General features: G+C 41.9%; 2 protein-coding genes across 4 annotated transcripts; one reads left to right on the forward strand and one right to left on the reverse strand.

Moving 5' to 3' along the window:
- Window positions 1-1410: 1410 nt before the first annotated feature.
- Window positions 1411-15385, forward strand: rrbp1a (ribosome binding protein 1a). 3 transcript variants are annotated; one of them, XM_041947973.1, is made up of 27 exons: window positions 1411-1588; window positions 3949-4969; window positions 5990-6144; window positions 6294-6416; window positions 7050-7202; window positions 7389-7507; window positions 7737-7890; window positions 8938-9076; window positions 9236-9417; window positions 9510-9547; window positions 9633-9708; window positions 9851-9888; window positions 9991-10072; window positions 10174-10214; window positions 10314-10389; window positions 10498-10587; window positions 10673-10759; window positions 10845-10934; window positions 11052-11144; window positions 11258-11308; window positions 11401-11481; window positions 11943-12026; window positions 12328-12405; window positions 13077-13160; window positions 13251-13349; window positions 14170-14313; window positions 14873-15385. In XM_041947973.1, the coding sequence occupies exons 2-27, from the start codon at window positions 3967-3969 to the stop codon at window positions 14909-14911; spliced, it is 3399 nt and encodes a 1132-aa protein (XP_041803907.1). In that variant the 5' UTR covers window positions 1411-1588; window positions 3949-3966; the 3' UTR covers window positions 14912-15385. The 3 variants fall into 3 exon arrangements, with proteins under 3 accessions (XP_041803907.1, XP_041803908.1, XP_041803909.1); XM_041947974.1 differs by having other exon boundaries at window positions 9513-9547; XM_041947975.1 differs by lacking the exon at window positions 12328-12405.
- A 2300-nt stretch (window positions 15386-17685) lies between these two features.
- cfl1l (cofilin 1 (non-muscle), like) lies at window positions 17686-20081 on the reverse strand. Its single transcript, XM_041947803.1, has 4 exons — window positions 19938-20081; window positions 18626-18909; window positions 18445-18521; window positions 17686-18339 (listed from the first exon to the last, which is right to left on the reverse strand). The coding sequence occupies exons 1-4, from the start codon at window positions 19938-19940 to the stop codon at window positions 18224-18226; spliced, it is 480 nt and encodes a 159-aa protein (XP_041803737.1). The 5' UTR covers window positions 19941-20081; the 3' UTR covers window positions 17686-18223.
- Between the last annotated feature and the right edge of the window lie 2495 nt (window positions 20082-22576).

The following is a 22576-nucleotide window of genomic DNA, read 5'->3' on the forward strand; positions in this document are numbered from 1 at the left end:
CTTTGGTGAGCAAATCTGGCCAATGCTGAACTTTCGGTAGGCTTGCTGGCAGAATGCAGGTGTCAGTGTGAGAAAATCTTTGACTCTGGTTCATGTGCATTAAAATTCTTTACTGTACAGTTTACTGATGCATAACAAGGACAAGCTGTGATTTGACTTGAACAACAAGTGCCTCCACTTAACAAACTGTTTTTTTTTTAAGCAGCTGGGGGAGAGGTTGTCTCAAGGATGGCTGTAAAAAAGTTTTCAAATGAGTGACCTCGGGTGTGGACAGAAAAATGTTCCATTATTTGAGCAGAGGAGCTACTCATTTCATCAGCAGTTCCAGGCACACAGTGATTTAAGTCTTCACATTGTGTTAATGCATCACATTAATACATAATCTCTGTAATCTCCCTGTGCTAGTTTTTATAGGCGTTAAAGTAATAGCAGGTGTGGTAAACAAATCTTCCAAGAAGGAATGTCAGAATTGAACGTCACAAGTACTGACAATGTTATACTGCAGGCGTGACAAAAGATGATCATTTCTGGGTGGCCCGTAGCCGTGATGATCCTGATGCTCCGGTCTGTCTAGTAATGTAAAAAGGAAAAATGTTCTCCATGCAAAGTGCTGTCACCAATAAAGGGAAATGTAACTGAAAGTAGAAGTCCTACTGTCAATAAAGTACTAAGGGAGGGATCTGTGTAGCATTAGCAGTAGAGTGCTTTTACATATGCATCAGAGATACGACATGCATTAAAAATACACACTTGATGCAAAGAATGTCCCACTAATGCTGTGTAGCCAGGTAGGCCATTGTTCAAACTCATGGCTATTTTAAATAGAACAAAAATAACCAACTTTCCAGTGATACTGAATTTTTGGATTTGGGGAAAAATTATTTTTCAATAAATGTTTGCATATTTTTCTCAGTGCAAGCATCATGTAGCTTCAAAGATCTTGAACAGAACGAGCTGATGGCTGCATGTTGCAGCCAGATGGAATCGTAAAATATGATTTTAACAGTCAAATAAAGGGGGAAACAGTATGTTTTTTTGCAAACAAAACTACTACTGTAACACCTAACTGTAGCCCTATATAGGCCTACATGTAATGGAGTGAAAAAGTGTAAGAAGAGTAAAGTCTATCAAAATACTAAGAAATAGGTCGATTGCCTGCTTGTAAAGATTTACTTCACCACATTATTTGGGAAACTGTACTTAGTGACATTCCATTTCAAACAAACCACTTTTGTTCGACTGAAAACGGGCCGACTAAGTTAGCCTTTTCATGCACTTCTAAGACTACTGCTCCCATCATGCTCATTTCCGGCCTGAGGGCATTCCAGCCAATCAGCAGCCTTCTGGATTTATGGTAGCTATCTGGGGCACGGGGCCAGCACGTCTAGCCAGCTCGAAGTGCCACGACTTCACAGCAGACCACGGATTCTCCAGCGGAGTGAGGGGGAGAGCACTGGGAAAAAAGGCTTGTTAGCTAGATAGCTGGATAATTAGGTAGCTTTGCACAGTCCCTTAATTTACAACTCAAAGCTTTTGCCCTCGCTCCATTCCCTTTGAAGCAAGTAGACGTAGCTCCATATTCAGCGAGGTAAGTGTGGGAATCTCGCATTTTTTATTCATTGAGCCACCGTTAGCTAGCTTGGGAAGCTATCCCTGCTAACTCTTGAGCTAACTACTAGTACGGAAAGACAGCCGATTAAAGTTAGCTAAGGTAATTTTAGTTTTTTTAGTCTCTCCAGCTATTTACTTCACAGTTTTATTATAGCTTTTTGAGCGCGGTTTTGTTACGTAAACCGACACTTTAGACAACAATATGCAGGAAGACAGCCAAGTTCATTGATTCAAAGTGTTAGCTACAGTACTAGCTTGCAAGTAATGATTAAAAGCATATCGCATAAAGATAATTACAGGATCACACACTCTTTATTTGTGTTACTGCTTGTTTGAATGGCTAACGATGTAGGCTGTCCTTGCCTGGTAAATCTACGAGGCCTTTTACAGTTGTGGTCCCAGTATTGTAATTTTAGTAATAGTCTCATATTAAATGAATTATATTAGAAGTTCTTGGAAGTCAATGCGTTTGTGCCAAAGTATGGATTAAAAAGTGTACAATTTTGTGCGTATAGTTCGTGTTCTTGCAGCGTGTCTGAAACGAAAAGTAATGAAAGACAAGTTTTGTCTTGAAAGGAACGAAAATATATGCATATTTTACCACCATGTGTTGATAACGTTCATGGAGATTCATTTTAGCTTAATACTGTTCTTATACTAATGCACCCCTGTAGTTATTCCATTCCCGATGAATGAATGCAAGATACCTAAGACTTACAGGGTAGCTAAGTTGTTAAGTTTCATCCCACTGTCCTATCTGTCAAGGACCGTGGGATGCACTTTAATAATCGGAAAGTCCGTTTTTTCAGTTGAGTCTGAGTGGAGATGAACTAGCGTGTGACATTAGGAGACTCTACAAACTCTTCCCTTCAACTAATAGCATTTATACGCTGCAATGAACAAGGACTCTGGACTCTGTTTCGATTCATCTAAAAGTCGCTCAGCAGTTTTCCTCTGCTGTGTCGCAAAGTTGGTTTGTTTTAAAACAACAAACCTCCACACTGTCGCTGTTTTGTATTTATATATTTTTCCTCTAAGATAAAATCCTCAGCCATAATATAAAGAGGGATATAAGTGATAGCGCCTCAAGAAGTTTTTTTTTTTCCTTCTTTTTTTGTGTCCCTAAACTGCCATCTACTCTCAGCCAACTTTCCTCCCCTGCAGGCTAAGCATTCCCGTTTGCGACAAGCGCCTTTAAGATCCTTAAAGGGATAGCTGAAAGCCCCTTTAGGGGATAGGTTTTTTTTGTGGCAGGAAATTAACTCTAACCATCAGCCAGCTGTTGGGAGTTCTGACAGTTGCTGGTAACTTTCTGTGCTGTGTCCACTTTTGTCTGTAACCCCTTTGGCTTGAGTTTCTTGGTATTTAATTTTCTTTTCAGAAATATTTTTTGTGTATTTCTTTGCTGTATAATGCAGCCAAAATAATGGGGCTTTCTGCTGATGAGTTACGTTTTCATAAAGGATCACTGTATTTCAGTTCATCTTGAGCCACCTTACAACAGTAGTAACAGTAGTAATCCAAAATGATCACTTCAAGGTGCAAAGAAATTATAACTGTTAAAAAAAAGGGGGGGTGGGGGGTTTCTAAGCCTGGTGCTGATATTTAATTGTGTTTACTTTGGCTTTGTTTGTCTCAGTCCCTGTACTTACTCAGAAAGCTCAGTGCTTTACTTCAAAAATGAAGTGAGAAATTTAACTGTGAGGGTGAATTTGAGCTGTATGAACACATACGTTTGTTTTCATTAGATACTGTTGAATAAAACAGCCCTGCCATGAATTCCACTTTTCTAAAGCTTATTCTTTTTTGTTGATGCTGTCAGAAAGATAATAAGTCCACTTTATGTTTATTGCATGTAATGGGTGGTGGTGCTGTGCTGAACTGCATTATATTGAAAGGTGTTTCTAACATTCTACCCCTCTCATGTAATATTAGAAACATCTCGATACAGTGCAACAAATGGGTTTTGAGCAGCTGTTATTTGTCACACAGATTGCTGATAAGATTTGCTGGTCTGCATTATGTAGTCTGCCTTAGAGCAAACGATTATGGGGCTAACAGTGACACCTTTAGGCGCTTGAAGGTAAAGGCTGTAGTTGTTTTCCACAAGGCTTTAATCACATTTCTATTTTATCAACTGCGCTCTTAATACAGCTGCCAGTCTGTACATTTTGCCAATGCACAGAGAAATACTGTTGGCCTTTAAATTAATTTATCAACTTCTTTCTACCCTCATAGAAATCCCTGGTCTTTGGTTGTCTACAGTAAGCTGTTTCTTTTAGAAAATAATCATCGAAGTTGTTAACTGTGTTGACATGTCTGCCACTTTCTTTTTAGGTTAACTGAAATTGAACAATGGATATCTATGACCCCCAGACCCTTGGGATAATGGTGTTTGGTGGATTCATGGTGATCTCTGCTGTCGGGATTGCTCTTGTGTCCACCTTCTCCATGAAGGAGACCTCTTATGAGGAGGCCCTGGCTAAACAACGCAGAGAGCTGAGTAAGACACAGTCTGCTCGCTCAGAGAAAAAGAAAAAAGACAAAGTATCTGAGAAGAAGACCCGTGGAAAGAAGAAGGAAGAAAAGCCCAATGGAAAGATCCCAGAGCCTGAAAGATTTCAAGAGGAAGCTGAAGCTGAAACAGTCATCGAGTCTGCTGCTGCCCCAGTTGTAGCTGCTGCTCCTGCTCCTGCCCCCGAGTCTGTCCCTGCTTTGGAGGTCGAACCAGTTGCAGCTCCAGCACCAGCAGACACCCAACCCAAGACTACCGCTGAACCAAGCCTGCCTCTTACCGAGTCTTCACCTGCACCCTCACCTAAAGAGAAAAAAAAGAAGAAGGTGGCTAAGGTTGAGCCGGCCTCTACCCAGTCAGCTCCCCTCGTGGCTGCCCCTGCACCACTCAAGACCTCAGCAGTCCCTCAGTCAACCCAGGCCCCTGTGCCTGCCCCAGCTAAAGCAACCTCTGCATCTGCCCCAGCCAAGACTGCCCCTTCATCAGCCAAGACTGCCCCTGCCCCAGCCAAGACTGCCCCTGCCCCAGCCAAGTCTACCCCTGCCCCAGCCAAGACTGCCCCTGCCCCTGCCCCAGCCAAGACTGCCCCTGCCCCAACCAAGTCTGCCCCTGCCCCTGCCCCAGCCAAGTCTGCCCCTGCCCCAACCAAGTCTGCCCCAACCAAGTCTGCTACAGCCCTGACAAAGTCTCCACCAGCTCCATCCAAGACTGCCCCAGTGCTGGAGGCTGTCACTAAAGATGTCCCAGTGATGGCAGTACCCCCAGTGGGATCTCAGGCGCCCACTGTTGCTGGTAAAGCACAGGAGCCCAAGAAGAAGGCCTCCAAGAAAAAGACTGAGCCTGGTAAGAAGATCTGTTTTAGACATATCTCTAGAGATTTGCAGTTGTAACTGTGCATTTTATTTTATTTTTTAAAATGCTCATTTTATCTTACTACATTATGTAGACAGGTCTGAAGTTGCTATTAAAGAGAACACTTTGCAAAATGTTGGAATCTGCAGAATATCTCAGCATAGCGTGGGAAGAGAATAATGCACAGCTTGACGAAGGCTCACATAACCTGCAGTTATGAATGATGTATAGTTTGGACCTCGGTTGTGTCCACATCAGTGCTTCTGCATGTCTCTGCTACACTTACACTCTCTGCTACACTGCTACCATACTTACTGACAAATCCTTCCCTGCATATCAATGATCAAAGCCACTGTAGTCTATCAATATGTTGTTACACTAGAACCGTCATTGTTTAAAGTAAGCCTTTTCCTTTAAATTGTAAGTGGTTGGAACTACGTTAGCTGTAACACTGGTGATAGCACTCAGACTTGAATGTTTGAAGGTGGAGTAGGGACATGGCTGTACAGTCGAGTCGCACACGCCCACGCTCACAATCTAAGGCAGTAATACCCTGTCAATGCTGATGAACTTCTAGCTGTGTATCCGTGGAAAGTAGTGCCAATGTCAGTTGTGGGTAATGTCTGGCACTCAGTTCTGAAGGGCATAGAGCACGCCAGCTTGTCCAAACACCACTGCCCTGTTTTGTTAGCTGACAAAGGCTCTCAGTGCCCTGACAATGGGTAGGGAGAGGTGGGGTTCTCCCTTGCCTGAGGCTTGTCTCCGCCTGGTGCTAGAGTGCCCCGCCATTTCGCCATCGGAAGCTGCCCAGGGCCCCAGACCCAAAGGACAAGTCGCATCCTTGTCCTTTTCCTGAGGCAGTGTGGGAATTCAGACTTCACTGTGACAGCCTAAAGCGCTTTAGAATGTCTTGCTTTTTAGTTTTAAACTTAAAATGAATTATGAATTCCTTATATTTATGCCACTGTGTTTTTGTGCATTTCATTTACATGTTTTGTGTTGCCTCTTTAGTGGCAGCGATGGATTCTGCTGATGCTCCACTGTACCTGCCCTACAAGGCTCTGGTGTCCACCATTAGTAGCATGGTGTTCAGTGAGGGAGAGGCTCATAGGCTCATCGAGATCCTGTCTGAGAAAGTCGGCATCATTCAGGACACATGGCACATGGTATGAGACACTGCAGTCAGTGATGAAAAAAAAGACAACCGTTACACTTAAGAATGTTCAAGCACTTGATAATTCACCAAATGCTAGTGAGACTTTTATGGAGACCCACTTTATTTTTGCTGTCTTTCTGTGTACGTATGCATTTTCAGGCCACTCAGAAAGGAGACCCAGTGGCTATATTGAAGAAACAACTGGAGGAGAGGGAGAAACAGCTGGCAGCAGAGCAAGAGGATGCTTCTGCAGCAAAGAACCGTCTCAGAGAACTCACCAAGGTTAGATGTACAAGTGTCTCTCAGATCAATAATGTGGTGCCAAATTCGTTTCACAAAAACATTATCTGGTTTATTGCTATCCTGGCAGCCCTATGAGACTCTAATACTCGTTACAGCAGAAAACAAAATTGCTGGATTTCTTTGCTATTCTAGGATTCTTTCTACTGTTGAGGCAAGAAGTACAGCTTGGCCTGATGATGGCAGTAGAGGAAAAAGCTTGAAGCAATGAAGAGTTACCTCTGTGGCAAGCATGAATATGTACAGAAATTTGGATTGCAGTTTATTTTCTGTCCTGAAGGTGACACTACAGGAAAGTTAACAAGTTTACCCTAGCACACAGGCCATATCCAGTAAAGCATAAAGAGCTTTCTCAGTTTCATAGTAATCTATCCATTACATTTACATGTAGATTACATATGTTACATGTGTAATATCTTTTGTTAGCCTATGGGTGGCAGTATATGATAGGGAAAGTCCACCGTTAGGTACGATGGGTTGCTCAGCAACAGTCATGACAGTCTGACCTGTACATTTTAAGACATCACAATATGAGGAAAGGCCAGGATGTTATGATACTGTTAAAGCAAGTTTCTACATGTGAATGTGCTTTCTGACCATGCTGTCTGTTAACAGGAGCTGTCCACTGAGAAATCCAAGGTGGCCAATGTGGAGACGAGGCTGAGTTCCCAACTGAGTAAGAGGGAGCAAGAAATGATTGCTCTGCAAGCTCGCATGCAGGCCAGTTACCAGGACCATGTAGCCCAGACCCAGGGGCTCAATGCAAAGGTCAGTTCTCATACATACAATTCAGATGAGTACTGCTAATTAAAAGTGAAAATGTCGTTTCTCCTGTCTTGAAACTCAGTTGACTTGAGACTGATTTAAAACAGCTGTCCATAGTGTGAGAGTCCAACATGGCTGGTTTATTTTAAAAAAAAAAAAAAAAAAAAAAAAATTCTAATAATTTTACAGATCCTCAGCCTGCAGGACCAGCTGGAAAAAGGCCCCAATGCCCAGTTGGCCCGTCTACAGCAGGAGAACTCTATTCTCCGTGACGCCCTCAACCAAGCCACTAGCCAGGCTGAGAGCAAGTGAGTGTTTTCTCTAGCAGTAAATGAAACGAACGCAATGTTCCATAATGACAGGCATCTTTGCTCTTTGTACTGATGCTAATTAAAGTGACTATTGAGTACAAGGTGTTGAAATTCAAAGGCATGCTTGTACCAGACCTGAAGGTTGGCTCATATTTTGGTGAGGCCCTGATTCTTTCTCCCCGTGTCTCTCTTATTGCATCTCTCTTTTTTTTTATTCTGTCCTCAGACAAAATGCGGAGCTGGCCAAGCTGCGTCAGGAATGCACAAAGTTAACCAAGGAACTTGGAGAGAAGACAGACAGTCTGCTTGCTGATGAGCACATCAGGAAAGGACTGGAGGCTAAGGTCTCCACTACTGAGAAGCAGCTCACCTTGCTGCAGGTTGGCCTGGCCTGTGGGAACACCACATCATCTCTATTAGAAATGGCAGATCAAGTTTTCACATATTTATTCCATCTTTTTTTGTACTTCGTAAATGCTGTTTCTTGTTTGAGCAGTCAGTGAGTTAGTGTCTCTGCAAAATGCAAGCCTAGACCTTTCCCACCTACCTTCCAACCCTCTAATGTTATGGGAAGTTTAATTGCCTTGTAATCATAGACCCCAGGGCTGGGCTGGAATGCGGCCATACAATAATGGGGCTGAAGGGAAAATGTTTCTCAGCACCAGCTGGAATGTGTGCGAGTCCAAGCACCTCTCCTCTCCAGCCCTCTGTAACTGCGTCACTACGTGTGACTATCAGACAGTAAATCACAAGTATATTGTCTTTGTGTGTGTGTGTGTGTGTGTGTATATATATATATATATATATATATATATATATACACACACACACACACAGATATCTCAACTATTAAGTTAAATGGAGCAAGTGATTTAAGTTAATCATTCACAAACATCCCTTAAGAGCACTTTAATGCCTTCACATGTATTATACAGTCGCTCACGTCACAAGATACAAGTTTATTTTTGGCTTGATGGGTCTTGCTGCCTTTGTGAAATGTCTATGTGTTGCTAGACTGATCGGCCTTCAGTCATCATCAGCAATCAGCTGCTGACTGTCGTAGGGGCTAATCATCTCAAATTACCCTGAAGTTCAAAGCACTTCCTAAAAGATGCTTCCTTTTTAGAAAATTCCAAGCAAATGACTTCACATGCTGTTAAAATGTCTATTTTTAGCTTCATATGACACAACATCAACTCAAAGCATATTCTGATTGTCCTATAGCTGAATTATCTGTCAGTATTCTATTGCATCTTTTTCGCCGAATATGTAGAAATACAATATTTTTAGGATACGTAACAGAAAAGAGGTACAGTCTTAATGCACAGCTATTGCCTTGTGAATCAACGGTGCCAAGGAGGATATTTTTGTGAATCTTTGTTACCCCCTGCTGTTTTACATGACATGCTGATGCATTTTGTTGACAGGCCAGCCATTCAGAAAGCGAGCAGGTGTTACAGAGGAGACTGGAGGAGGTGTGCGAAGAGCTCAGAACAACACAGAGTAGAAACAGCAGCCTGCAGGCCTCTTTGGACAAGACCCAGCAGGACAGCAGCACACTGTCAGGTCAGAGCATGGAGGAACATGGTCTTAATGGTTGCCAGATGAAAAAAATTACTTAATTCCTGAGCTTTGGGAATATGGAGCTGTCATTTATATCACAGAATATAAAATACAAAACAAGTCGTGCTTGCTGTGTTTTAACAATGGCCTTTGTTCCTGCAGAGTTTCAGGTGTGTATTGGGAGATTGGAGGCGGAGCTCAGGGAGCGCTCTGCTCAGGTGGATGCCCTCACTGCCCAGTTGGAGGAGACCCAGGCAGAGAAAAAACAACTTGTAGAGCAGGTAGCCTCCATCAACTCACTGCTGGAGGCCAGTCAGACCAAAAAGGAGGAGGATAACAAACAGGTAGGACACATTGTCGGTTTGTCTTTTCTGAAGTGGCCAGATGTCTGACCGCATATAATCACCCCTAAGGATGTTTGTGGTGTCTGATTCAGCAGGGGAATGCTGCAGAACTGGAACAGCTAAAGCTCAGGTAAGTGTTGTGAGCGTCTTTTCTTCCGAATCAACGTCAGATCTAGAGCTGTTCCACTGATCGAAATGCTATACCCCCACTGCAGCCTTCAGGAGAGAGACAACCAGCTGAGCACACTTCATGATGAGGTGAAGCAACTGCAGATGAAGCAGGAAGCTGCTGTAAGTGTTGCAAACACCTGCTGTTAGATCTATTACCAAGTTTTAATTCACACAAAGATGTGGAAGGTGGCACTGCTAATTACAAATAATGTGCATTTCTCCATTGTGAGATCAATAAAGTCTCATCTATCTGTTCTAACAGGAGAGCACTATTGTTGAGCTACAGCAAAGAAATAAGAGGTATTGTGCTTTTTACTGTCCATCACTTTGACTCAAAGCTTTTTCACACCTTTGTTTATTTTCTGCTTGTTTACACCTAATCCAAATCATGTGTCCCATTAGTGAGGATGCCAGTCTTATCACATCACTTCAGGATGAACTTAAAAACCTCAAGGAAGGCATGGTGCAACTTAACAACACACCAGTAAGTGTGCCTCTCGATGTGCCACATGATTCTGCCTCCAGAGCTGCCGTTTAGAACAAACCATTGACTCAGTGACTCATTTTTATTTTACTCTGTTTCAGTCGTCAGATAGCTCTGCAGAGCTGGAACTACTACAGAACAGGTAAACGAGTGCTGGCATATGAAACAAAAGTCAGTGACACATCTTGTTAGGTCTGTTATACATCGATCTCCATTTTGTCTATTTTGTTTCTTTGGCTAGTCTGACTGAGAAGGAAGCCCTTATCACATCACTACAAGAGGAGCTGAGAGAAGTGAGAGAAAAGACCACTGATGCAGTAAGGCTGTCTTTCCACACTACACATCACTACATACTAGTGGCTTATCAATCGAGACTGCTTTGCTTTTTATCACCTTTCTGATTATGCCATCCTTTGTTTTGCCAGAACGTTGTGGCAGAGCTGACAGCCTTTCAAACTGAAACCAAAGAAACTCTCCAGACACTCTTTCCACAGATACCTGTAGAGACAGAGCAGGTAGGAATAGGGGAGTCGCTGATTGATCTTTTATCCTGATGATTTTGGTCATTCTGTAAAATAATGTGCTTTTCTCCTCACTTAGTCCAACTGGTTACAAGTGTTTGCGCAGAAAGCTCAGGAGGCTCTCAGCCAGCAGAGCCAGGAGTCTCAGTCGAGCACAGCGTTGCCTGTAAGCCACAGTATTAATCTGTTACAATATACTGTGTTGAATTAGTCCAGCAGAAGCAGTTCTGAACGTGTTTCCTTTGTTTCAGGAGTTGCTCGAGAAACTGAAGGAGGCTGAGGAGAGCCATGGCTCTCTGCAGGCTGAATGTGAACAGTACAGGACAGTCTTGGCTGAAACAGTAAGTGACTCACATAAATAAGTATGTGTGTATTCATGTATTGTTGTTTTATGTGAGCTGCATGAATTTGGAGGCAATTTATACTGTTCATTTAATCCCATGTCCCTTCTCCTTTAGGAAGGAATGCTGAAACATTTGCAGAAGAGTGTGGAGGAAGAAGAGCTGGTATGGAAGTCCAAGATGGCTAACTCAGAGGAACAGCTGAGGCTGGTTAGTTACAATACCTGCTTGAAATTTCCATGGCATTTTTTTTTTTTCACCATGTGCGGGTCCCCCTTTGTTACCTTTAAAACCTCACAATAGTCCGTCTCGCACATTACCAGGCTTTGGAGAAGGCCAGCAAACTGGAGGCGGAAAACCAAAGTGTAGAGCAGGTGAGGACTATTCCCACACTAACTTGAGATAAGATAGCGGGTTAGAGACACATGCTCACATGTAAAACTGTTCATCTTGGTTCTCTCTGCAGTTGAAGGAGCAGATGATGCTCCTGGAAGCCCAGCTGGAGAAGCAGTCTGACAACCAGGGGGCCTCAGAGGAGATGGAGCAGGTACATGAGCAGCTCACATCTACAGATCACAGCAACCTCAGTGGAACAGGCAGTGAACGTACTTATTAGAATTTGAAGTTTATTATTGCATTCAAAAAACATTTTTACACAAGGTAGTAAATTCATCTATTTTCTGTATTTGTATTTATTCTTGCAATATTATTTCAGCATTACTATTAATGAATGCTAATTATGTTTTGTTTGTTGATCTTATCTTGTACTTTGGATTATACTCTTGGTTGCTTGGGTAGTTTGAGATAAATATCCAGATTCAGACAACGTTTCAGGTCACAATTTCTACCTTTTAATCAATTGATCAATATGATTTAGAGGGCTTTTCTTGTTTAATGAACTATTATAGAAATAGTGGTCAATGTAAAGAATTAACAGTTCATACTTGATGAAACACTCTGATATAATTAAATTTATAATTTAAAACTGTTTCTGTGCTCTGTATTCAGCTGAAACTGCAGCTGTCAGAGTGTCAGAGCCAGCTGGATTTGGCCCAGAAGGAGGCCCAGGCACACAAGGAAGAGCTTGCACAGGTGACTTTACTCACTAAACCTGCTTTCCCTTCCAGACAATATTTACACTTTCATACACCAGTGTGACTGAGGTGTTATTTATGATATGCCACATGCCAAGGTGTTCAGAAATTTGCAATGCAGATTTCATTGACATGTCATGCTCAATGACAATAAAGGCAATCTTGAATCTTGAATCTCATGGAAATCCCTTCTGAGCCTAAACAACCAACAGGGCAAGGTGTTGGTAACTTGTGACACAAAGGACATTAACGAATGGGAGGTTATGCAACCAGTGACTAGTGACAACTTCCTGTTTCAGGTCAGAGAGCAGCTGGGCGAGGTTACGATGCAGGCTCAACAAGAACAGAATGGCCTCGCTGATGCTCAACCCCGTCAGGTCAGGGTGCAATGGTCGCAGGGCACCCTTCACTTCCTGTTCAGAGAGTACTGGACAGTGACCGGCACACTTCTCCTGAGATCTCGTTTCTTACTATTTGGTTTTCCAATCACCCCTTAAATGAACCCGTCTAGAAATTGATATGGAATCCCCAAAATATATTTATTGCTTTAGTACTCTGGATTTTATTAATATTATGTTCTTTGTGATCAGTTTCAACATGTAGTAAAAACCATGTCCCAAATCAAGGATGTGATCACAAGGGTAACAGATGACTGATAAGGAAGTGCTGTTTTTCCAGTCCGTCCAGTACGCCTCTTGACACAGCAGCTGGTTATGCTAACCACTATTTGCATTGACTGACTGACTCTAACCACTGCTTTTTCTCACCTTTTTCGGCATGCTCACATCTCCTTTGTTTTCAGATATTTGTTTGTACGTTACAGCAACAGAATTTTTGTTTTTGACTTTAGCCTTTCACTTGAAAAACGTCCGAGAGGCTACTAACTTGGCACACAGGTCCTGCAGCTTATGTCCGTGTGTGTCTGTATGTGTGTGTGTGTATAGTGCTGCTGCTTTGGCACAAGAATGTTTGCATACACACATGTATGTGTTAGCCTTTTGTTTGTGTATGCATTCATTGTGTGTGCGCTGTTTTTGTCTGCCATCAGGTCCAGAACGAGTTGAGTCAGACGACCGAGAAGCTGCACAGGGAGGAGGCTCAAACGCAGCAGCTTTCCGAAGAGTTTGAGCAGGTATCAGCCGTCGTTGATACAGTCTTGTCAAAGGGAGACTAATAGACTCTCAGTTGGTAGCATTAAAGTGTGTGTGTTGTCAACCTCCAGGCCCAGAAGACTATAACAGAACTTCAGGCTCAGCTGGATCTCCTGAAGGTTTCTGCAGAGTCGCCACAAACTGACACAGAAGATGTTGCTCAGCTCAAGGTGCAGTAACAAATGACACCTAGCATCCATGTATTTGATTGTAATTAATGCTTTTATTTATTTATTTATTTTTGGGTTAGGTTATTGTTAGAAATCTCATCCCCTGAAGAGTAACTTAGAGTAACAGGGGCTCCCACTCTTAACAGGAACTGAACACACTGATCAGCTTTTATAGTTTTAACACTGATTTAAAATTGTTTTATGAGGTATTGATCACCTTGATAGATGGAGAGCATTTATTTTCTCCAACAGTAGGTATTTATGTCTCTAAAGCACTCATCCTCACTTGATTTATGGCTCAAGTGTTCGATATTAAATAAAAAAAAGACATAAAATGAATGATAAGCTCAGCTCATTCTTATTATCATACATGCATATATTTTGCAAGAGAGTTTATTGCAGGTTGATTTATTTCAAGCTGTTTTTATTCCAAAACAGTTATACTTCATAATGCCACTCGGCTGTTACTTCAATATGAACGAATGGGCAATCATTTACTTACCTGTGTGTCTTGATTGACATATGAAGAGTTTGGGATGAAAAGCGGTATGTTGAAATGGAATGGTCATTGGGGAAAATGGTGCAGTGAAATAAAAAAAATAAAACACTTTGGAAATGAAAATTTTAAATGACTTGCAGTAAACTCTTACCGTGAAAAGAATCAGGAAGAAGTAACATTAACTGACAATGAGATGAATTTTAAAAGGTTGCTGAAATATTTTGCAATTTTATGGTCACATGGCCACATTTGTATTTATTGCATGTCTTGTGTATTAAATATTTATATTTGAACTTATGTTTGCTACTGCTGTCGAAACAGGAGCGCCTGGAGAAGGAGAAGAAGCTGTCCAAAGACCTGGGCCAGGCAGCCACCAAGCTCCAGCAGCTTCTCAAAGCCACTCAGGAGCAGCTGACCAAAGAGAGAGACACGGTGAGAACACTACAGGAGCACCTGGAAGGCAAGGTGAGACAGCTGTGATCTCAAGGCTACTTATACACTTCTCTATGCTCAGACTGTTTAAGTATGCACGTCCGTTTTAATGCTAAAAGCTGGGTCGCATGGACTGACCAGTCTCCACAGCACTGGGAAAAATCTGACTGCACTCGTTATTCTGGTGTAAGGAAGAAAATGTTCTGGCTTGTTTGTGTTTCTTTAAACCAATCGCAATCGTCTTGGACGGCACTAAGGCCAGAATGTGGGGGATTCCTGTTTTAGTGGAACATTTGCATGTGGGAGGGGCTGCCATAAAAATAGTTAAATCCCAGCAGAACAAAAAGGTAATTGCTGCTAGCTTGTTTGCATTCGCACCTTCAGTGGGCAGGTGAGGGTAAGTTGCTAGCTCGGAGGCTGTTATTGTTATTTCCTTTAGTGACAGGGATTTTGAAAATGGTAACATGCAGATGTATTTATGTGTGTGTAATGAAAAAAAACTAGGAACAGAGTGTACAAATCTAATTTCCCCAAGAAGGGATTGATAAAGTGCTACATTTAAATCTAATTTTTTCTTATTTCGGTTTTCAAGGGAGAATACGTGGAGCTGAAGGAAGGAACGTCCGTCTGAGAGGAAGCTCCCTGCAGACACTACAGAAAACTGCCAAATATGCCTTATGATTACCATAGTTATGCATTCCAAAACTATTTCTTTCTTGTACTGTAGTTGATTGCATTTGTTGCAAGTGTAGGAATCAAATGTTTGATATTATGAACATTTCAAAGCAAGATTAGAGGAGAGAATCCTGCTACAATCTTAACTGAAACCCACATTCCATCAACAATTCTGGCTATGTCAGAAGTTATTTATCCCCCTGCCTTATATTCCAAACTTTTCCCCATAGTTCAGTGTTAAAAAGGGAAACCGATTGTACGTCAAACGTACATCAACCTGTGCAATTACTTTGTATGTCTTTTCTATGTGGTTGAATGATGGGAGCATTTTATGGTTCAGTGTTTCATTACCTTTTGGGCCTGCTTTCCTCTGTAGCTGGCTGTCAATAACACAAATTTGTATGAATGAATAAACTACAGTGTAGCTCTATGTGTCTCCTGTTCGGTGTCTGTGTCACAGCTGCTGTAAAGCTGCAAAGGAATGCAGGAAGGAAGCAAAGTAGAAGCTGGTTATATTTTGACATGGTTTCAGATCAGGTGAGGATCAAATATATATGCACACACTGCGCTGTAGTCATGATACTAAAAAGTTTTGGCTCAGGATGACTACGCTGTTATTTTAAAACTGCTAGGGTAAACAGCAGTTACAAAATGTCACAACTGTGCAGGGAACAGTTAGCATCATCATATAGCAAAATGGCGGGTTTTCATTTCTCCCCATAGCACACTACTGTTAGCCTTAAACAAGCCCACCCTCCTCCTCCTGGGAAAACATTAGAGAGACATGACAGAGGCTGGGTAGATCAGCAAAAGCAGAAATATTAACGTAACTTTATTTAGCCCTTATTTCAATGTATGCTCAGATTCCAGGAACAGAGACAGCTGACGTTTGTCCTCCAGGTTTGATAGAGACCACAGGCTGCACGTCAGGTCTCAACGTGTCAGAGGAGGAGGAGGGCCACCAACGTGCTTGAGACTGCTCAGTCTGGCTGATTCTGGGTTCATACAGTAGGCTGGTAATGGAGATGTCCATGCAGTTGTCCAAATGGTTTCCAGGTTTTGCATCAATGTGATGATATTTTTACCGCAGAAATGCCAGAAGGCCATTTTGTTCTAAACAGCCATTCCCCATGCGGGGGAATATTCAGCAAAGCAAAAGATGAAAGTAAATCAACTAGCAAAACATAAAAAAATAGAAATGGCACAAAAGTTATCAAGTGAAAGCAATTCACCACAGCATGAATATGGTAATGGTTCATATTGTGTTCACTTTTGAACAAAACTAAGCAAAGCATGAAAGAAGTACATTTGGCATTTTAGGAAATATGTTGATTTGCTTTCTTGCTGAGAGTTAAACGAAAAGACTGAAACCAATTTCATGTCTTTATGGTAAATATAAATAGGGCCGCAAAACAACATTTGATTTGACTCCAGACTATTGTCTTCATAATGTATGCTCCTTTTTGATATCTGATCTTTTCAACTGACATACGTATCAAAAAGAATCCAAGTTTTTTTGCCAGACATTTCAAGCTCTCTCAGGGGCCCTCTGATGGCCCGGGGGCCCTAAGCAGGCATTTATTCAGCTCATGCACAGCACCGGTTCTGAATGTAAAGCTGCAGCCAACAGCTGGAAAGTTTAGTTCAGAATAAAGATGAGGAAGTAGCAACAGAGGCTCTGTGCGAAGGTGGCAATGGTCTAATGTTCACTAACTAGGAGCAGTTTCCCCCTTCTTCCAGCCTTTGTGCTAAGCTAACCGGCTTCTGGCTCCACTTACATATTTAGCGAATCAACATAATGACTCTTACCAAGTAAGCATTTAATCACTTCACACTTCAGCATTTCACAAAAAGTCAAACTTTTAATGCTGGTTGTGTTGCAAGTGTAACAGGTCCCAGGGGGCTGGTTGTGGCTGCAATGAAAAGGTTAACCTGTATGAAGCAGGTACAGCACAGGAGCAACAAGGACATGGTGCATCTCGTTTCCTTCCAGATTGCTTCTCTGGTTGTTTTATTAAACAACTCTGAACACACATAAACATATCACAGTTTCCCTTCTGCATTTCAGTTCTTCGTTTCAGATCCATAGCCTAAATTGAGTAGGGTTCATAATCAATCTTCTCAGTTTCTATAAACACACATTCACGCCATCAAAAAAGGCACCAATATTGACTATAGTATTCAGTAAACCAGAGTGTTTTCACAGTATGAACACTGGTTTAGACACTAGTCTTAATGTATTTCAGAAGCACTACATATTTTTACATGATCTAAACATGACAATAATCTTCTGCGCTAATCTTCTGTAGTAACTAGGTTACTACAGTTCAGATTCCAGTTCATCTGGCCGTCTGAGTCTGACACTGGCAGGGCCCAGGTCCTCTGAAGGGGACAGAGAATCCTTATGGTATATATCCAGGTGCTAAGACCGACCCCCAGCTACCTCCTAATCTAATAAACCTAATGACAAGACACCAACAGTAATTATGGGTTGTACTGTAAAAATGTCACGCCGCTGATAAAGGCTGGAGTACTATAAAAACATCTTGTCAATCATAAAATTCAGATTAAAGAATGAAACCAAAGTGTGGTTCAAAAGGTTGGTAATGGCACCTAGGAAAAAAAAAAAAACGAACTTTTCTAAATGCGGCCAATCAGTAGGCTACACCATCCCATTTCACAAGTGATCAGATCTCCAGGACGGAGAAAGAAAAACAGCACAAACTTGCAGCTGGTTGCATTGAATTTATTTGACAATACTCAGGCAGTGAAACAACCACTAGCACTACATCTTTCAATGAAACATTTTGTTCTTTGTAAAAGTGTTACTGCTCTTTTTAATTTTCCATCAATATGTAACAGCTTAGAAAAACAGATTTATTTCTGACCTAGTCAACCCTACTAAGGTCTCCATGAGGATATTTTACACAACATAGTTTTATGAGGTGAACACAGCGTCAGTAGCTAATGGATAAATGGAAGGCAAATGGTGAATACTTGAGTTAGCTGGGATGCAAAAAGTATGTACATAAAAACACCAAATTACTATTGTGGAAAAGATAAATGTACCAAAAGTCAAGTGATAGACAATAGTATCATTAATGTATAGATACAAAGTATGAATAAAAGCACATCTGAACAAGACTGATTTCACAGCCAAACTGGTGTGACTGGTTACTTTATTGGGGCACAAACATCAGAGATCTGTGTTACAGGAATCTCGTCCAACCTAGAGGGCAGAACGTCAGTTTAATTTTTGGTGACCCTGCTACTTCTTCAGAGAGACACCCTCAAGTTCGGTTATATTTTTTGCCAGCTGTTTCGCAAAATTCTCCCTGTCGGAGCAGTCTGAAGGGTCATTCATCTGCAGATTATGTTTGACACCTGTTGGAAACATGAGGGAGCACTATTTCATTTGAACCCTGAGGATGTCATTGTCTTGGAAAGTCTAATGTGATGGGGGGGTTACAAAGTGGAGGAAATACTTACCACTCAAGACATTCTTAAAAGCATCTTTTGAGCTGGCGAAGTTCATTTTCTGCTTGACGGGTCCAGTGTCAGGGCACCTTACAGGAAGAGAAATCATTAGTCAAGTGTGAACACATACACACACAGACACAGACATTTAACATTTGAGTATTTATGCTTCAATCACAATACAAGGACCTACCACAGCACAAAGACCAGCTCTGCTTTAGCTGAGTCAGTGGTTTTAAAGTGGCAGTCATACAATATGTAGTGGCACTTTGTAGGTTCCAGCAGTTCCTTGAAGCTCAGAAAGACATCCTTGTCCTTTAAATCGCTTCCACGGTAAATGGTCTCCACAACAATGGTATCGTTTTTGAAGCCAAATACCACCAGTCTTGCACGCTCCATGTGATCATCATCATTTTTCACTACTTTGACTTCCTGAAAGATATCCTTCACTTCGTCATCGAGTTGTGCCCCAGATGTCTGTTTTGAAAAGCAGAAGACATTGCATGTCAGTAACCCATTGTCTGCAACTTGTTTTGTTTTTATTAGATCTACTCCCTGGAGGGTATTAACCCCACAGGTCACATGTTGGTGAGCTCACAAATTTAAAATGTGAAAATATCAAGTGGTCCAGCCATTTGAAGTTACATAATGCCTTAAGAAAGAACATAAGAGAAACACAAAAGGTGAAAAATACAGCTACAATTTCTTTTGTGACTTAAAATTCATTAGAATTTTGCAATTTATACAGATTTTCTCTTTTGAATGACGGTAAGAACTATATGTCTAATGAGAAAAAGAGACAAAGCAGCTCTAATCTATGAAGACTACTACCACCAAGTCTGATTTACCAGTTAAAATGAGAGAATCACTAACGCAGTCTGAGCACTACGTGGAATTTGGGCCTGAGCTCATATTTGAGCAGATGTTCACTTGTACTTTGATTTTCAGACAGAAAGCAGAACTAAAAGACCAAAGAAACAGGAAGTTCATGAAAAGCAGACATCTGAGAGAAATCTCAAGGGAATTTAAAGGAATTCAGTGAGCTAATGCTCTGCCGGCCATGTAGCAGTAGCACGCCGTGGCTGCAGCATACCCCATGAATGTTAAAGGCTTTGGCTCTGTCACATTCCAGTCATTGTGGAACAAGTTAGCACAAGAAAGACCGCCCCAAGGGACTCTCTCAGAACAGGTTTCGAGCAGGAACAAAGCTCCCTCCATTTTGGAGTGAAAACCACACCTTGAACAAACTCTTTCAAACACAACTGTCGTCTCACTCTGCAAACCATCTTCTCAAAGAAACATCCAACAAGCACCTGACACTCCAAGTGTGTACGCAGCCAGGCTTCACTGAGTTTGCTCATTTTTTACACATACAGTTAAAATTAGGACATGGCACTTCAAAGTTTCATCAGTTCCAAGTCACTCGTCCTGTGAGGCGCAACAGATCACAAAGAAGAACACGGTACAAGTCACTCCAGCCAGTTGTGTTTGAGAAAGCTACTCACCATTTTGCATCTGATATGTGACGGAAGCAGGCAGCAGAGAAAAATGGCAGCAGCAGTGAAAATGCAGAGGGGTCATAAGGAAGGAGAGCAGGTTGTCTAGTAGAGGAGGAGCTGCGGTATATGAGCACACCTCCAAAACCGGGCACACCCACTCATCCCAGGTGTGACACGGTTTCAGCAGCGACCTCAGCATTTGCACTGAATCACATTATTTGAACCTTTAATCACAATGAATGTATGAGCTTCATTTTCTGGTAGAAGACAAACATTTGTCATCCCTTCCATCTACTTTGGTAGAGATCTTCCTTTCCAGGTAAAACCACAGGTGAGCGTGCACTGCTGATGGGCGGGAGGAACACACAACGCCCTTATATGGAGAACAAACCTGTCCACATTTTTAACACGTCTGCTGCTGAGATGCAGTTCTGTGGCCTTATAAGGTAATACATAGTATGAGCGTGCAGATGTGTCAAAAGGAGTTGCCTAGCTACCTATTGGGTGAAATGTTACACCTCCATCAGATTCCAATAGTCAAAGTCAATGTACAAAAAACATGATTAATGTCAGTCCAATCCTACTCTAAACACAGCTTTTATGTTTTAAACGCATGTGTACCACCTAAGAGGATCAGTCTGGACGATATGAACCTGTAAACTGTAAATAATCATACGTGTGAATTCTGAGTGGAAGTTTTAGGTCAGTGTCTTTAGACATCAAGACCGATGGGTCGGTGCAGTTGCTATTTATCTCTCTTTGGCTCTCTCAGAAGCCCAAAGGGGCATAATTATGACATGTCTGTGCAAAGCCACTGGAAAAATGCACCAATCCAGAGTAAAAAGAGAAGGGTTTAACCCCAGGTAGACGAAAGAAAGAAAGAAAGAAAGAAAGAAAGAAAGAAAGAAACAGGGCAGAAAATGCATTCAAACAGGGCTTCTTGAAAGCATGTATGATTATTCCATGTCTGTCTTTAGAGTAATAAAAACTGGAGCTTCTCTGCAAAGTCCAGGTGTGTAGATTACTGACCCTGTTCACGGGTGGGGCACCTTGGCCCCCTGCCACTCCTCTAATCCTACATCATGCCGTTTGCAGTAGTGGAAAGTAACTAAGTACATTTACTCAAGTGCTGTTCTTAAATAAAAGTTTGATGGTACTTATGCTTCACCGAGTCTTTCCCTTTTTCTGTTGCTTTATACTTCCACTCCACAACAGTTCTGAAGTAAATATTGTACTTTTTACTGCACCATATCCATGAGTATAGTGTTACTGCTGACTAGTAGGGATCTAGTAAACAGTAAGTGAATAAGTAGAGCCCATTTTCTCTGTAATGCTTTCATATTTGCTCTGCATAATGTGAAATACTACATTGCAGCGTGTCAGTTAGAATATGTATCGACAAAAGGGATTTTCTCAGCACTCTTGTGAGGCAAAATGTCGGGTCCAAAATTTGCTGCTGTAGCGTCATACTTTTGATGGAGGTGCTGTATGAAAAGTACTCCAAATACCCCCGAGACACAGGTGAACCGGCTCACTGGCAAACGAGAGAACGATACTCTCTTTTTTTTTGGTGATGCACATAGTTTAAACTCTCCTTGTGATGGAGAATTTCCACAGTGACTGTTTTGAAATACAGATGCTGTGCTTCAGCATGGCGGCGTCTTTGCTTCTCCTGTTCTCCAGGGACCCGTCTCACATCTGGACCACCTCCTGTTCCAAAAAGCAGGATGCTTAAATGTCGGTGCGTCATAGTTTGCCTGCTAACACTTGCACTGCAAGCACAGGAATCTGTGACTCTGAAATAGTGTGTGTGTGTGTGTGTGTGTGTGTGTGTGTGTGTGTGTGTGTGTGTGAAATAGCTGACACTCTGTTTAACTAAGTCATGACAGAGTTAGCTACAGAAAGCTCTCTCTTTTTGGTGGCGTGAGGGTTGTTTTCAACATAGCTGTGGTGAGGCCTGCCGGCAAAGCTAATGGCAGCCAGCACCGACTTCTCAACGTGGTCGGGGGAAAATTTAACCCCTGAACTACAGACAACAGGAAATGGCTGCTGCTTCAAACTTCATGCTGCTACAAGCACACTGCAAGTTTGGCTACGACCCAGTCGGTGACGTCAAAGCAGCAAATCCAAAGCATGAGAACTCTGACATCTGCTGGCAAATGAAAGCACTGAACTGGCCATCTGCTTTGGGGTTGTGTAATGTGACCTCTAAATCACTCTGTGGACAGTGACATCTGCCACCGGCAACCTGGGCCATTTGGGCATCAAACGTAAAGAAAGACAATGAATAAGACAACATACAACAAATCAAAGTGGTTTCCAATCAATTGAATTTAATGAGGAAATGATTCGTTTTTAGGTCAATCCCTGTTTTCTGTGTTCTGGGATAAAACAGAAATAACCATACAGATATCTAATTAACATACTAGTATTTCAGATGAATCCGTCAGATAGTCCTCACCTAAAATGGTTACTATATCCATCTTGAACACTTGCAAGATTTTTGTGAATATATCCCACATATTGCATGTATTCAAGGATTGGAACTGATTGAAGTCCTTGTACTGAAACATCGATTGCAAATGGAGAGGATAGTGTGCGGGAGTCTTTTGTTTTGGTAACTGAACTTGAAATGCTATGTTACA

This window comes from Chelmon rostratus, chromosome 11, assembly GCF_017976325.1.
Source record: "Chelmon rostratus isolate fCheRos1 chromosome 11, fCheRos1.pri, whole genome shotgun sequence".
NCBI classification, from domain to species: Eukaryota; Metazoa; Chordata; class Actinopteri; order Chaetodontiformes; family Chaetodontidae; genus Chelmon; species Chelmon rostratus.

What these genes read in the sequence shown, in the direction of transcription:
- rrbp1a (XM_041947973.1), top strand. Translation starts at nt 3,967, where the DNA reads ATGGATATCTATGACCCCCAGACCCTTGGGATAATGGTGTTTGGTGGA. An exon ending in CTGGAACAGCTAAAGCTCAG is followed by an intron (nt 9,548 to 9,632) that starts GTAAGTGTTGTG and finishes CCCCCACTGCAG; the next exon opens with CCTTCAGGAGAGAGACAACC. An exon ending in CTACAGCAAAGAAATAAGAG is followed by an intron (nt 9,889 to 9,990) that starts GTATTGTGCTTT and finishes GTGTCCCATTAG; the next exon opens with TGAGGATGCCAGTCTTATCA.
- cfl1l (XM_041947803.1), bottom strand. An exon ending in GAGCTGGTCTTTGTGCTGTG is followed by an intron (nt 18,522 to 18,625) that starts GTAGGTCCTTGT and finishes TCTTCCTGTAAG; the next exon opens with GTGCCCTGACACTGGACCCG. An exon ending in TTTTAAGAATGTCTTGAGTG is followed by an intron (nt 18,340 to 18,444) that starts GTAAGTATTTCC and finishes TGTTTCCAACAG; the next exon opens with GTGTCAAACATAATCTGCAG.